At 43.5% G+C, this 15,802-nt stretch overlaps 1 protein-coding gene across 1 annotated transcript in view; it reads left to right on the top strand.

The window, feature by feature from the left end:
* Window positions 1-12,837: 12,837 nt before the first annotated feature.
* The window catches only part of MYO10 (myosin X), a 125,164-nt gene continuing 122,199 nt past the window's right edge, over window positions 12,838-15,802 (top strand). Inside the window, exon 1 of the mRNA XM_056854149.1 lies at window positions 12,838-12,963. Coding sequence (XP_056710127.1) covers window positions 12,853-12,963 — 111 coding nt within the window. The 5' untranslated portion in view covers window positions 12,838-12,852. The remainder of the gene's footprint in view (window positions 12,964-15,802) is intronic.

The raw sequence follows: 15,802 nt of genomic DNA, 5'->3' as shown, positions 1-15,802 counted from the left end.
ATCACAGGCCTTACATGGCCCAGAAGTCAAAGTTCTGTGTTGGCTAAGCATTACAAGGATTTCTGATTGTCAGATCTTTGCCCAGGTGGGCAAGATGCCCTTCGCCTCAGAAGAGAAGGAGCCTTCACAGTAAGTAGTCAAGGCTCCGTTCTCCTCTGAGGCAAGGGCATCTTGATCTGTGGGACTTTCAAGAGCTCCCCATGTGGGTGGGTTAAGTATCTTCTTCGACGACATGTTGTAGGACTCTGCGTCCAACTGCTGCTTGCGCAGAAGACCAAGTATTGATCCTGTAGTGCTTAATGAAGGTGGAAACTGAAGTCTAAGTGGCCGCTCGACAAATCTTGTCGACCGGGGCTTGCCTGTCGAAGGCTGCCATAGTAGCTGCGCTGCATTGAGAGTGGGCGGTAATTCTGTCTGGAATAGGGACCTTACTTGCCTTGTATGCCTCGACTATACATGGCTTCAAAGTGTAGCTAATGGCCGCCACCGACATCTTTAGCCCTTTGTTGGGTTTGGAAATGCCTATAAAAGTAGAATCCGATTTTCTAAATTCTGCAGTTCTATTGATGAATATGTGGATGGCTCTGCAGAGATCCAAGAAACGACAGACTTGTTCCTTTTCGCAAGATGGCTTCGGACAGAACGATGGCAGAATGACCTCTTGAGACCTATGAATGGATGAATTCACCTTTGGATGGAAGGTAGGGTTTGTTCTCAATACTAGCTTGTCTTTATGAAAAATGCAGAGACCCTTTTGGATGGACAGGGCTCGTAGCTCAGAAACACGGTGAGTTGAGGTTATCACTGTCAGAAATAACACCTTCATTCGAAGAAATTTCATAGGTACTATCTTCAGAGGTTCGGGTGGGGCTGTGGTAAGGGCTTTAAGCACTAGATTGAGCTCCCAGGTGGGGAAGCGATGAACTGTTGGTGGCCTGGTTTGATACACACCCTTTAGGAAGGCCACGAAGTCTTGGTGTTTAGCAGTAGGAATGCCATCTGACACAGGAATCACGGATAAGGCTGCCACCTGATGTCTCAGAGTGAAGGCTGAAAGATTTAAATGTACCCCTTCTTGTAGGAACTCTAAATTCTTCGTTCTATTATAAATGCCGTAAGTTATGGTTTGTTTACACTCCTGTTTAAGTAGCTAGGCAAGCCTGTAACTGAGTTCCAGCGGGCTGTTTTCCTGACAGGAAGTAAAGTTTGCTCCTGCTTTCCCTGAGGGGGCAAGGAAAACACCCACAGGTCAAGATGCCCTTCTCCTCAGAAGAGAAGGAGCCCTCACAGTAAGTAGTCAAGGCTCTGTTCCTGAAGTGTTCCTAGGGGTGGAGCTGCCTTTAGGCAGCTTCCACAGCCCTTTTGCCCTGGAAACACCCCTTTGAGTGGCGGCAGGGCTGCACCACCTTTTTCAGTGGTGCAGCCTCACTGGTTTCAATGGGACATTTTCCCTGTTTTTATTATTTATATATTTTTAAATGCTTTTTTAGCCTCTGCGGCGGCCAGAAAGCTTCTGAGGAGCTCCGCCGCTCCCGGCTGCTGCGGATCAAACCCCCCCCTTCAATCTGCATTTCAATCAATCAGTCTTTATTGTTACAGTCAGAGACCAGCATACATACAAATTACAATCAGTAGGTATAAAAAGAGAAACAAGAAAAAAGGAAACTATAAACTAAGAACCCTGATTAAATGTATAAGCTAATGATAGCTATATAGCTGTCATAAGTACCGTATTTTTCGCTCCATAAGACACACTTTTTTCCTCCTCAAAAGTGAGGGGAAATGTCTGTGCGTCTTATGGAGTGAATGTGCGCACAGAGCCGGCTGGGCGCACTGGGAGGCGGGCGGGGAAAGCCAGTTCGCGCCATTCCAGCACGCCCAGCCGGCTTTGTGCACCCCGCCCGCCTCCCAGTGGGCCATCGGGGCGCACAGAGCCGGCTCGTATTGTTTCAGCGCGCCCAGCCGGCTCTGTGCGCCCTACCCGCCTCCCAGCGGGGGGCGCACAGAGCCGGCTGGGCGCGCTGGAACGACACGAGTCGGCTCTGTGCGCCCCGATGGTTCGCTGGGAGGCGGGCGGGGCTCACAGAGCCGGCTCGCGTCGTTCCAGCGCAAGCCGGCTTTCCCCGCCCCGACGGCCAGCTGTGGGGGGTCGTCTTATGGTCTGGTGCATCTAATGGAGCGAAAAATACAGTAAATTATGTGCACCTTAGCTACAATATAAATTAGTACTGTGTATATAAGGCCATTAATCCACCTCCTTACTTGTAAGTGCGTTTCTCTTCTTAATAGCTAGAAAGCAGAATTTTGCCATTGCGTGGGATACTTATAAGCTACTGAGGTGAAACATAGACCATATACGTGACATATATACAACACAATTATATACAATATGTACAGTTCACACAAAAAATGTAGAAAAATTTCCAAAGGTCTCAGCTGAGTACCACAAATATATAGAGGAAGTTCCAAAGGTCTCAACGGAGTACCAAATGAATGCTAATATTGTAATCCTTGTGTAAAGTTCATATAGAGCCACAATCATCGATGGATACGGCCGTTTCAGATCCACATAGCTGCACTATGTGATGTACTTTACTGACTTCTGATTGCTCATACTTACCCTGTGTGGGAAGGAATGATGAATATGTAACAGCACTTTTGTATTAAGGACTGAAGAAAGATTTCCACTGCTGTGGATCTGAAACGGCCGTATCCATCGATGATTGTGGCTCTATATGAACTTTACACAAGGATTACAATATTAGCATTCATTTGGTACTCAGTTGAGACCTTTGGAACTTCCTCTATATATTTGTGGTACTCAGCTGAGACCTTTGGAAATTTTTCTACATTTTTTGTGTGAACTGTACATATTGTATATAATTGTGTTGTATATATGTCACGTATATGGTCTATGTTTCACCTCAGTAGCTTATAAATATTTGCACTTTGTGTATATACAGTTTCCTGTACTGTTTTTCTAAACCTTTTGGTACAAGTACAGAGGTGCCGTTTTTCTCCCCATTGCGTGGGATACAGCAGCTTCCTTATCCTCAAGCAATAGTTTAACCAAGGCTAACTCCGTACACACACACGCCCCCCAAAAAAGTTCAGATGCTTAAAATGAGATAGCAGAGGGGAAATAGTATTTGTTCTGATTTCATCATAAAATTCTCAGTGTAGTACTATATATGTGATTGATGCAACTGCACTGGCCGAACAGGGGCAACAAGGTTGCTCCATAGGCAGATGTTGAAACCTTCCATCTAAAACAGAGGAAGGTAGGGCATGAAAGCGGGCTCTAGAAAAAGCCCATCTATATTTGGTGTGAGTAATATTCAATAAATAGGGGGCTGCAGCGTTTCTGGATCATAGTTTTAATGCACTATAAAGCTTTGGCAGTAAGGGCAGCTCAGTTTGACTTTCAGTGTCAAAGAGCCACTGTTGGTTTTGCTTTCCTCAGCCCCATCTCCAGAAGATGTTCCGGGTCTAACCCGACCGTATATAGTTTATTTATTATTCTGGACGACCCATCTGGATTGGGCTGTACAGGTGTAAGGCATATTCATGTGTGGAGTTGGGCCTCCTTTTTGACCTCAACGCATCATTGTTGATTTTGAACAGTACATGTATGTGAGCATGCACGTCTATAAAACAAGGGTGTATTGAGCGGTAGATGACTAGAGCCAGTGTGGTGTATTGGTAACAGTGTTGGAGTAGGATCTGGGAGATTCCAGGATCTGATACCTCTCTGCCATGGAAGCTGGCCGGGTGACCTTGGGCCAATCACAAACTTTCCACCTAAACTACTTCAAAGGGTTGTTTTGAGGATCAAGTGGAAGAGAGGGGAATGATGTAAGCTGCTTTGGGTAACAATTGGGGAGAAAGGCAGGGTATAAATAAAATAATTAAATAGAATAATGGTTCTAATCCCACGATTTCATTACAGTGCCAGAGTCCATGTGTTTCAAAGTTGCTTGTACAAACTGGGAAACTGTGGCAGTATTTCACAGTATAAAATATAAACCATGTCATTCTAAGGTGCAGCTATTACGAGGGTATTTGGCACAAGTTGATTCACCCTCTTATTAATTAAATGGAGTCTGGCTCGGAGGAAGATGAAATTAAATTTCTACTGTGGGACGGGGACGTTTGTTGTCTCTCTTAAGTTGCCAGATTCTGCTCTGTGGCAATTAAGATTCGTATTAGAAAGACTAATAAGGTTAACATTGGGATTGGTTAATTTTAACTGGTAATTTATTGGTTTTAATTGTTTTTTTAATTCCAGTATTCTTAAACAAGAGATATCTTACTCTTTTATAGGTTGTAATTGGATGAGTTGTGCTGGCTATTGCTGTAAATTCATTCATTCATTCATTCATTCATTCATTCATTCATTCATTCATTCACAACTTCATGCGCCATCCAGTAAATGTGATTTTAACTTGTTAGGGTCGTTTTAATCTACTGTTTTAGATTATTTTATATTTATTGTATATTTGCTATTTATGTGAGCCGCTCTGAGCCCTGCTTTGCTGGGGTAGAGCAGGTTATAGGAATGAAAGATAAATAAATAAAGGGGGGGAGCGGAATACATCTGTTCCTTTGTAGTTTAATACTTGCCTTCAGGTGATCCATATGCCCACTGCTTTTCAGAGTGCTCCTGTTATAGCTTTAAGGAGTCCCTGGTTATTTGAAGCTGGAAGGGGAAGTAAAGAGATCCACTTCAGACGTAAACATTTCCTGATCTCGTTTCAAGGCTAGGAGTAAAGGAAGGCCCTGCAGACTTGGATCGTCTATCCTTTTCTGCACAGCTCAAGTTGACACTCGCAAATCTGGATAGCCGGCTTTCAAAATCTACGCCAAAGCTTGGAAGAAAATATTGCATTCCTAAAAGTTTCAACCGCCGTTCCAAGAGGAAGCCCATCATCTATAATTATTTAAACTTTGGCTTTGAGCCAGCCGTCTTGTTAGGAGACAGGAACAGTGGGTTCCCCCCCCCCTTCTTCTTTAAAGTGCAGTACAGTTTGTGAGCTTTGACCCGGAGCTGTATTTTTTAGGAGAGTCTTGGGTTCTGGTCTTAGGAACAAAATCAAATGTCGCAGAGAAAACATGGCACACCTCCTGTAGAACTATACCACGTCAGCATCCACATGGAGGACTGAGGGCAGCTTGTTTGAACTGCCTTTCCGTGGGATGCTTTCATCTCTGGGAGAAGGCACGTAGAACTTTCCTTTCCCTTCTCCCTTACAAGCTCCTTGATTCATAAATCTTGAGCAGCATAATTTTAAATTTATTGTTTAAGGGATATAAGGAATGAGAACTCTTTCTCCGTGTTTCAGAGGTCATCTAGCGGTAGACTTCGCTAAGTCTTGGGGCATTGTTATATAATGACCTCCCGCTAATTCTGTATTATGATGCACACATCCAAAAGCTCATTTTGATTGAAGGCTTTCTTTCTTTCTTTCTTTCTTTCTTTCTTTCTTTCTTTCTTTCTTTCTTTCTTTCTTTCTTTCTTTCTTTCTTTCTTTCTTTCTTTCTTTCTTTCTTTCTTTCTTTCTTTCTTTCTTTCTTCCTTTCTTCCTTCCTTCCTTCCTTCCTTCCTTCCTTCCTTCCTTCCTTCCTTCCTTCCTTCCTTCCCTCACCCACCCACCCACCCACCCACCCTCCCACCCACTCGTGTTCCCCTAAAGATCAACTGCCGCAGCCACTTTAAACATTCTTCAGAGGTGGGTAATATGTGTGTTATGGTTAACTGCCCACCCTTGAAGGAGGCTGCCTATTTTTGCTGCATCTCTGCATGAGTTGCAGCTTGGAACTGGCCTCGTTTTAACCAAGAGGCTTGCCCAGATTGGTAACTCACGCAGAAATGCAAGGCAGCTCATCTAAAAGCAAAAAACTCCTGCTCTCACTAAATTTAAACCATAAAGTAGAAGAACAAAGCGTTCTTATTTGATGTAGAAAATAATGTACCTAAGAAATCTAAAGTCCAGGAAAAATTGATTTAGGTCATTGTTTGCATTAACAATGCACAATAGCCAAGAATGACTTTAAGGAAAGGTGGTTAATTGTTCTAGGCAGGCCGTGAGCCTAACAATTTGGCTGTGGAATTAATCTTTACATGTTGCTTTTGGAAAAACAAACAGTTCCAGAGAAACTGTGATATGATGCTTGTTCGTGCAATCATATAAAAGCTTAGAGAGGAATGTTGTGCTCTTATGATATATGGATCAAGAGAGATACTTCCACAGGTCTAGCAGCCCTGGAAGAACGTGAGTTCTTACTGAAGCACCCTTCAAATGTCCTTCATGTTCTTGTCCTTGAAATCTCTTTACCTGTAACTAAGTCAGTGTGTGTGTGTGTGTGTGTGTGTGTGTGTGTGTGTGTGTGTGTGTGTGTGACGGTTGTCAGCCTCCAGATACTAGCTGGAGATCTGCTATTACAATTGCTCTCCAGCCAATAGAGGTCAGTTCCTCTGGAGAAAATTGCCACTTTGGCAATTGGACTCTATAGCATTGAAGTCCCTCCCTTCCCCAAACCCTGCCCTCCTCAGGCTCTGCCCCCAAAACCTCCCACCGATGGCGAAGAGGGACCTGACAACTCTAGTGGGCGCGTGGGAATCCATACTGTGTGCTTCAATCCAGAATGCTGGTCAAAAGAAACAAGTATAGTATAACAGTCTGGAGAATTGGGCTAAAACCAATAAAATGCATTTCAACAGAGATAAATGTAGAGTTCTGCATTTAGGTAAGAAAAATAAAATGCATAATTATAGGATGGGGGAGACCAAACACTGAACATGAGTCAGCAGCGTGATGCGGTAGCTAAAAGGGCAAATACAATCTTGGGCTGTATCAACAGAAGTATAGTGTCCAGACCACGCAAAGTCCTGGTATCTCTTCAATCTACTCTGGTTAGACCTCACCTAGAGTATTGTGTTCAGTTTTGGGCACCGGAATTTAAGAAAGATGTAGACAAGCTGGAACGTGTCCAGAGGAGGGCAACAAAGATGGTGAGGGGTCTGGAGACCAAGTCCTATGAGGAAAGATTGAAGGAGCTGGGTATGTTTAGCCTGAAGAGGAGAAGACTGAGAGGGGATATGATAACCGTCTTCAAGTACTTGAAGGGCTGTCATATAGAGGAGGGTGCTAAGTTGTTTTCTGTTGCTCCGGAAGGTCGGACCAAAACCAACGGGTTGAAATTAAGCCAAAAGTGTTTCCGTCTTGACATTAGGAAGAAATTTCTAACAGAGCGGTTCCTCAGTGGAACAGAGTTCCTCAAGAGGTGGTAAGTACTCCTTTCCTGGAGGTTTTTAAGCAGAGGCTAGATGGCTATCTGTCAGCAATGCTGATTCTATGACCTTGGGCAGTTCATGAGAGGAAGGGCATCTTGGCCATCTTCTAGGCGTGGAGTAGAGGTCACTGGTTGTGTGTGTGGGAGTTGTGAGTTTCCTGCATTGTGCAGGGGGTTGGACTAGATGACCCTGGTGATCCCTTCTATGATTCTAACCTGCTGTGTCATCTATTTAATTCAGCCCTCTTTCTGGGGGCAGAGTAGGCATTTGACTTGCCCCTCAAGCCAGCTCACGCACTCCGCCCGCCCCAAACCCTGTTCACAAGTTACAACGAATGCATGTACAGTGTATTTTCGATTTCTCTCTATCTGTGCATTGACTCGTTCTGATGTTCCATTCAAAGCATATACAGCTGAGCGTGTGCTTGAAAGAGCACATATATCCAGGTACTGGTCCCTAGTTTTGTTTGAACAGTGAATACACATTGGTTCTTCCTTACAAACAGATTGAATGCACGTGCATGCAGGGTATATGTGTGTTCACTGTCACATGTGAACAGGGCTGCACTTGGGGTGTGGTGGAAGGTCAAGGAGAGCAGAAGGAGAATACAAACTCTGAGCAAGGACTATTAAGATCAGGGGTCTCAAACAGAGGGCGGTCCTAGCCAGGAGACAGGAAGCAAAGAATTTTTAGATCCTGCCTCCCAGTGGATAAGATGGAAAACCTGCTGATAAGATGTCCTCTTCTGTAAGTGTAGAAGGAGCCTTCACAGGTAAGCCAAGGTTCCATTTCCCACCCCTCTCTGCTTCAGACATGAGCAGGTAGACGTGTGCATAACTACATGGGATTCCCCCTGTCGAGTCTCGTTTGGCCCTGAGAAATAGGCCTTCATTGCTAGCGGAAATGTCTGACAAGAAAGCCTAGGTTCTGTTGCATTTTATAGGGCGATTACCGGGTTCACTTCTCCAGTGCTAGCAGCTTCCTGCCAGTAGGCCTGGTACGCGTATCATTAAAAAGCATTCTAGGGGCACGGCAGGCACTGATTTAATTGCTTAATCGTGCACACACACCCCTGTGCTTACAGAGAATCTTTTGTCTCTGGCAGTATCCATAACTGCACAGGGTTGGGTTTTTGGTCTGGCTCTCTGCAGAACGCTGCAAGCAAAAGAACGGTTTGTAAAATGAGAAAATAAAACAGGCTGATGGTTTTTCTGAGCCCCTGGAGGCTGTAAAGAACAACTAACCAAGCTATGAAAACTGTCGTGCTGCTGTTGTGCAATATGAGAATTGCAGGAGAAAGAAAACAACATTCAAGCAAGACTACTTGCATTTGAAAAGAACAAGAAGTGTGAAACTGCATGGTAGCCGTCCCTCAACTCTGTTCAGTGATTTGCCTTCTGAATTTTCATTGGGAACCCAAAGTCCTCCTGCCCTTTCCTATCAGGATTCGTGTGAGGCCTGGATGCAAGAATAAAGAAAGGCAGGAAGGGAGAGGAAAAGAATGGTGTATTGGCTAGTATCAATGATCCCCTGGGAAACATTCCCCACAATTGAATGGCAGGAAGAAGTCAGCTATGACTCATGAAAGCTCCTATTGAAATAGATATTAGCCTTTAAGGTGCCACTGAACATAAGAAAGGCCAAGGTCCATCAAGTCCAGCAGTCTGTTCACACAGTGGCCAACCAGGTGCCTCTAGGAAGCCCCCAAACAAGACGACTGCAGCAGCATTATCCCACCTGTGTTCTACAGCAGCACATAATATAATGGGCGTGCTCCCCTGATCCTAGAGAGAATAGGTATGCATAATGACTAGTATTTATAAGAACATAAGAAAAGACATGATGGGTCAGACCAAGGCCCATCATGTCCAGCTGTCTGTTCACACAGTGGTCAACCAGGTGCCTCTAGGAAGCCCACAAGCAAGACGACTGCAGCAGCATTTATCCTGCCTGTGTTCCACAGCACTTCTGGACTTCTGTTAAGGTGGGCCACCAAGACACAACATAGGTGCTATACAAATAACCCCCCCACACACACACACACACACTCGCCAGCTCTGTGTTAACCTAGACACGAATTGGTTTATTGTGGCACGAATTTGCAGGGATATGAGCCCAGTTTTTGGCTTCTGCTTCTCTAGCTCTGCAACTTAATCCCCCCCCCAACTGTTCCATTGGTGTACTGTTTTTCCTTTCACCCACTCTGTGATTAATTAGAAAAAGGTGAAAAAGCATTAAATAGGCGGAATAGTAAAAACCAGTGCGGGAACTTGGAAGTAGGAGAAGGAAATCTGGGGAAAGTGGCATTCAGATGATGTGCTGCAGGAACTGCGCTCACCAACCTTCTCTACTTATGTGAGCAGTGTAACTTGCACAAGGCCACAACTCCTCTTTCAGGGAGTTATTTTTGCTGCAAATACAGTGTTTGCATCTTGACCAACTAGAATGGCAGTGTGGGAAATTGACATGGATTTGTTTCAAATGGAATTCTGTATCATAAAAGGAGAAAATTACATGTTTTTTTTTTTTTAAGATAGGAAACTTAATTGGTCTAGAGTCAAATCCAAAGATCAGAAGCCATGTTGTAGTGTGAGAAAATATTCCTCGCAACACTCGATAGATTGCACTGGACAGTCCTTCTGAAGCGTGGGCTAAAGAAGCACTGAACAGCTGCACATCTGTTGTATGTTTTACCAGGCCAGAGAAAGATTTGCTCCCCCAGTCTCTGACTCTTGATAATACAAAATAATCTTTTTGGACCATGAGTCCTGTTTTTCTCTTTTGAGCCACAAGCAACTGACTAAGACACCTGCAGAATCTTTTATCTTTTATTAAACAAAGAAAAGATTCTTTTTATTAAGTGAGACATTAAAAAATAAAGACATAAGATAATTAACCCAATAGACAGGGTATATATGCATACTAATAAAATCAGAGTTACTAACAATGTCTATTCATATCAACATTGATTATAATATTTAAAACAAATCAGGTTTTAGCCTTTTGTCTCTGCTTTAAGGGATTATAAAATAAGCCCAAAGAACCAAAATATCTCACCAGGAGACCTTACTTCTTAAATCTCTGTGTTCTGAAAGTCCATCCAGGAAATTTGCTTCTCACAGGAGTGCTTATTTATAGATAAAATCATCAATATTATCGTTCTCTAAGGTTGATTCTCACAATCATGTGACAAGTTCTGAATATCTGCTTGGTTACTCTAATAAGAGATAACAACACAGATGCAAATAACCAATCACCAAGTGCCTATGAGATCATCTGAGATACCAAGATAAGGCCAGTCACAACTCTTAAAAAACATTTTCTCAGGCCTCTTTCTGTAATGGTTCCAACCATCAAATACAGAGGATGACCTAAACAGCAGGTGCATAATCTCTTATTCAGCTTGCAAACTCAGCTAAAAAAAGAATGAAATCTTTGCTACTGCAACAGTGTTATACCTTTTATTCTTTATTTTAACAAGCCAGTGGTCTTGGACAAAACCACTCTTACAAATAGTAGACTCTATTTCCATTCTTGCATAGAAGCCACAGCCAAAGAGATACCAGGATCAGTACCAATGAGCAGGGAAGACGTAGAAACAAGGGAAACCTTGGAGTCTCTCGCCAGCTGTATCCCCAGATCTCTCCGAGGGGCAGCCAACCCACAATCAAAGAAAATAGGAGATGGAGTTGGCAAATGGATCTCTCCTCATCTCTTCTTTCCCCATAGTTAATAGCAACCATGGCTGTAGTGCCAGGATGGTATGTATTGTTTCTTTCTGATGTTTGAAGCAAAGGTGCTGAACTGTCTCTTGTTTCCTCGGTTTCTACTGCTCAGCATGGAATTAAAATACCCAGCTCTGCTGATGAGGAATCCCTGGGTCCCATTCTGCAGGCACCGTTTCTTTTCTGATCCCTACAGTTACTGTAAACCAGTAGTGGTTCAGAGTCACCATCTTCTCCTTTGTTGACCACCAGGTTTTCTTAGCCGATGGCTGCTATTTAGAATAGTTAAAGGATCTCAGCTTCTGTCAACCGTGGCAGCAATTGAGCAAAGTTAGATATGCTGTGCGGGAAACTCTGTGTGCATTGGGGTTAATTATTGAGAGCCAGGTGGTGTAGTGGTTAAGAGCAGTGGTTTGGAGCGGTGGGGTCTGATATGGTGAACTGGATTTTTCCCCCCACTTCTCCACATGAAGCCAGCTGGGTGACCTTGGGCTAGTCACACAGCCTCAGCCCCAACTACCTCACAAGCTGTCTTTTGTAGGGAGGGGAAGGGACAGAGATTGTAAGCTGGTTTGATTCTTCCTTAAGTGGTAGAGAAAGTTGGCATATAAAAGCCAACTCTTTCTCCTCCTCCTCCTCCCCCCCACTGGGATCCCTGCCCTCCTCAAACCCTCCCCAGGCTCCACCCCCCAAAAAAAATCTTCAGGAATTTTCCATCCCAGAGCTGGCAACCCTATTGTGCTGTGATCTTTCATGGCCAAAAGCTGGGCTAGCTGGCAAAAGGACAGGTGACTGAGATCCATGAGGCCGGAGGAGTGAAGGCAGACATTTTGGATGAGTGTCCATTTCATGTGAAAAACCTCCAGACCTGCAACAGCATTGTGTTAATGGATCCATGTGACTACTGATCTTGTCCCGAAATTCTACCCATGGGGAGGGAAATAGGGAAGCATAATGCACAAACCCACGGCCTCTGTCCAGTTTTGCCCAGGGTAGAGGTCAAGCAGTGGCTGAACTGGGCCTGAAGCATAAGATTGTTTCTGTTTTCCTGAGTACAACTTGCTACAGTGATTAGATTTCTTTTCTTTTTCCCCAATAAATTTTTATTTTCAGTTCCATATAAAACAAACAAAAACAGACATTACAGAATTATACACATTACTTTTTAAAAAACAAATTTAACAACCAAAAAACAAATAACATATCACAGAGACATAATACCTACACAGTTCTAACATTATGGCATTCTAAAATCTACTTTACTAATAGACACGTATATTTTCTTAGTTATTCCATATATATAATTATTACCATCTGCCCCAATCTATCAGTCACATCATAATATTTGTACTTAGTTTTTACTTTACCTCTATAACCTGTGTCTACTCCTTTTATGACTCCTATCATCTACATTCCAATAGGTTATAGAAAACTTAACAGTATAGTCTTTAACCATGCAAAACATCTATAAGCCACAACTGCCAGCACTATTTATTATTTTTCAACATTTTCTAATTATCTAATCTTTACAAAGCATATTAAGAAGTAGTTTTCAAGGTCATGAGATTGTGTTGGAAGAGAGGAAGTCGGTAGGTACAGGTTACTCTTCCGCAACTAGGTATGTTAGCGGTCGGCAACCATGATTGTGTCCCTAATGTTTATCTGCTGGGTGTCCAGCTGTGAGATTATCTGTGGGGGAGGAAACAGTATATTTTCCATTCAAAACTCAAGAATGTAACATTTGTAAGAATGACCAGTTTTTAATGACCTGATTCCTTTTTCCAGGTATATACTTACAAACAGCGTTCGATCACACACCAAAAAGTAACAGCTATGCACCCCACATGCGTCGATGGCTTGGAAGACATGTCAGCTCTGATAGATCTTCATGAGGGCGCCATCATGCACAATCTATTCCAGAGATATCAGCAGAACAAAATTTATGTAAGTTTGTTTTATCGTTTATTTATTTATTTAAATTGATCACCTGCCCTCATTCCTGGGCTCAGGGCAGGCAACAACAGGTAACAATAAAATGTAATAGAACCATAAAATCTCTCATAAAACTCTAAAACAATGTCACATAATAATCCACATATAAATATAAGTAACAAGATGGTTCTACCAATCATAAATGAGAGCTAGCTCGGTGTAGTGGTTAAGGGTGGTGGTTTGGAGCGGTGGACTCTGATCTGGAGAACTAGGTTTGATTCCCCACTCCTCCACATGAGTGGCGGATGCTAATCTGGTGAACTGGGTTGGTTTCCCCACTCCTACACATGAAGCCAGCTGGGTGACCTTGGGCTAGTCACAGCTCTCTTAGAGCTCTCTCAGCCTCACCTACCTCACAGGGTGTCTGTTGTGGGAAGGGGAAGGGAAGGTGATTGTAAGCCAGTTTGATTCTTCCTTAAGTGGTAGAGGAAGTCAGCATATAAAAACCAACTCTTCTTTCTTTTCCTTGCTTCTTCTTTCTTCTTCTTCTTCTTTTTCTTCATCATAGGCACTGAAGACATGGGTGGGGAGGAAGAAGAAGAGTATTTCAGAATGGGAAATAATATATTGTATGAGTGATTTTTGTTTTGGAAGTTCTGCCCATACCCAGACATCTGATTGCAGCCCCAAACGTTGGCCCTGAAGCTGCAAAAAGCAGAGGGTTTTTCTCCATCCCCGTGCCTAAGAAATGTGACATAGTATTTAATTTATGTGCCAGGACCCTGGGCACTTCAAGAGAGAGAGTTTGGCATCCCCCATCTGCCAGCCAAACCCTGGGGCCAGGAGAGCTCAGGGTAAACAGGTACAGTCAAGAGAGGTCCCAAGTTTAAAGTCTGGAAGGATCTTAAACTGAGCTGGGAAGATGGTCAGTTAGTAGACTGGAGTCAACTGCACCCAAGTCCCTATTGACCCAACTGCAATTACTCGTTGGTGCTAAGAGGATATGTTCTCCACGTGCCCTGGGCCTGTTATCTAAGGGTAATCTTCCTTCCTATCTGGATTCTCTGGTTAGTCCAAAGTTATGTGGAATCTTTATGCATTCAAGATTTAATTGCCCCTTTTCAGTGGTTTTGCTGTGCTGTATGCTAAAGATCTGTAAGGTCTGAGTCCACCTGTCAAATCCCTAACAACAGACCATCCAGACAGAGTCGTCTAAGAAGCAGTTTATTTGGGAAGCATATGGTGTGTAGCAGCAAGTTACAGGAAAAGGTACAAGGACTCAAGTGGGGGGAAAGCGGGCAGGTTGACACATATACATCAGAAAGGCACCGTTGGATACCAGGCTGAGCCTGGTTCCCATGATAGATTACACTTATCGCGCTGGGGCGCAGGCCGTCATAACAAACCTCTGAGCTACTCGACCTTGACTCCAGCTGCACTCTCAGCCTGGAGCTCACAAGATCCCTTTTTCAGACTGGCTGTGTCCCTGCCCTCTTCAGTCAGTGGACTCCTTAGGATATATCCTTTTGCACTGTCCTTATGTGTACCAACGTAGACTAAAATGGATTATACCATGTTTTAACAAATGGTCTGCGTTTTCTCAAGCAACCTTGGAGCAAAAGGTTCAGTTCCTCTTAGAGGACTCTGACTCTCAGCGTACTTATTTTGTTGCTCATTTTTGGGGGGCTGCAGAAAAAAGTGGAAGGGAGGTGTTTTTAGAGATGGGTCTTATTTAAGCTTTGTGGTTTTATTGTTCAAGACCTCGGTCTAAGAACAGGGGGAAAGAGAGAAAGATTACTCGTTGGAGAATTTGGATAACGAACTATTGGAACAGCCCATCACCATTTTTAAAAGATATAAAAACAAAATTCAGCGTTTGGTAGATTTAACAATTAAATGGCCCCACAGATCTCTGTGTTTGCTTTCCTTGGCTAACTGGGTGACACAGTTAGAGGGGCTGTGTCTCAGTGGTAGAGCATCTGCTCAGCATGCAGAAGGTCCCGGGTTCAATCCCCACCATCTCCAGTCCAAGGGACCAGGCAAGTAGGTGACGTGAAAGACCTCTCTGCCTGAAACCCTGGAGAGCCGCTGCCAGTCTGAGTAGACAATAGATGGACCAAGGGTCCGATTTAGTAGAAGGCAGCTTCATGTGTTCATGTATAGACAGTAGCTGTAGAAGGATGGAAGAAGAATAGCGGGCTGTGTGTGAGCATTGGATTATTTAGCAAGAACTAGAAGGCAGTCCATGTCTACTGGGTTGCTTGCTCACAGCAGTTACGACTCTGTGGGGAAGTTGAAGTGCCGGATGATTAGGGTTTTTTTTGGGGGGGGTGTTCTAAAAGTTTCTGCAGTGGAGTAGTGGGTTTCTGCCTCGTTGCCTTGTCTGTCTAATGGCCCTGTCGAGTGTGGCAGAAATGCGTACTGAAATGGTGCGCACTCCTGAACGTTAATCCTTGTCTGCGCCTGTGGAATTGTATTTGGAACTTTATTGGGATCAGCGTTGGCAAGCATGTACGCCTTTTGAGATGGGGAGAAATGTGACCTAAACCGTTTTCTCTCTAGATTTATAAAGCTGCTGGCAAAATTCTATTTTCGGCCAAGTTTTTCTTTTCTTTTGTTGAAGTCGAATCAGAAATGTACAATAAATAGTATTTACAAGCCAGTTCATCTACCGGTGACTGTATCATAATATCACAGAAACAGATTTCTTTCATGTTCGTTTACCTTAGATGTAAACTCAAGATTGATTTTCTGCTCTTTTTTTTGTTTTTTTTTAGTTAGTTTCTTGGTGGCAGTTAGTGGTTTTTGCAGGCTTTTAACATGATACTTGTTTTATGTGTGCTTTTTTTTT

The sequence above is a fragment of the Euleptes europaea genome, chromosome 8, assembly GCF_029931775.1.
Source record: "Euleptes europaea isolate rEulEur1 chromosome 8, rEulEur1.hap1, whole genome shotgun sequence".
Taxonomy (NCBI): domain Eukaryota; kingdom Metazoa; phylum Chordata; class Lepidosauria; order Squamata; family Sphaerodactylidae; genus Euleptes; species Euleptes europaea.
This window is presented reverse-complemented; position numbering and strand designations above follow the sequence as displayed.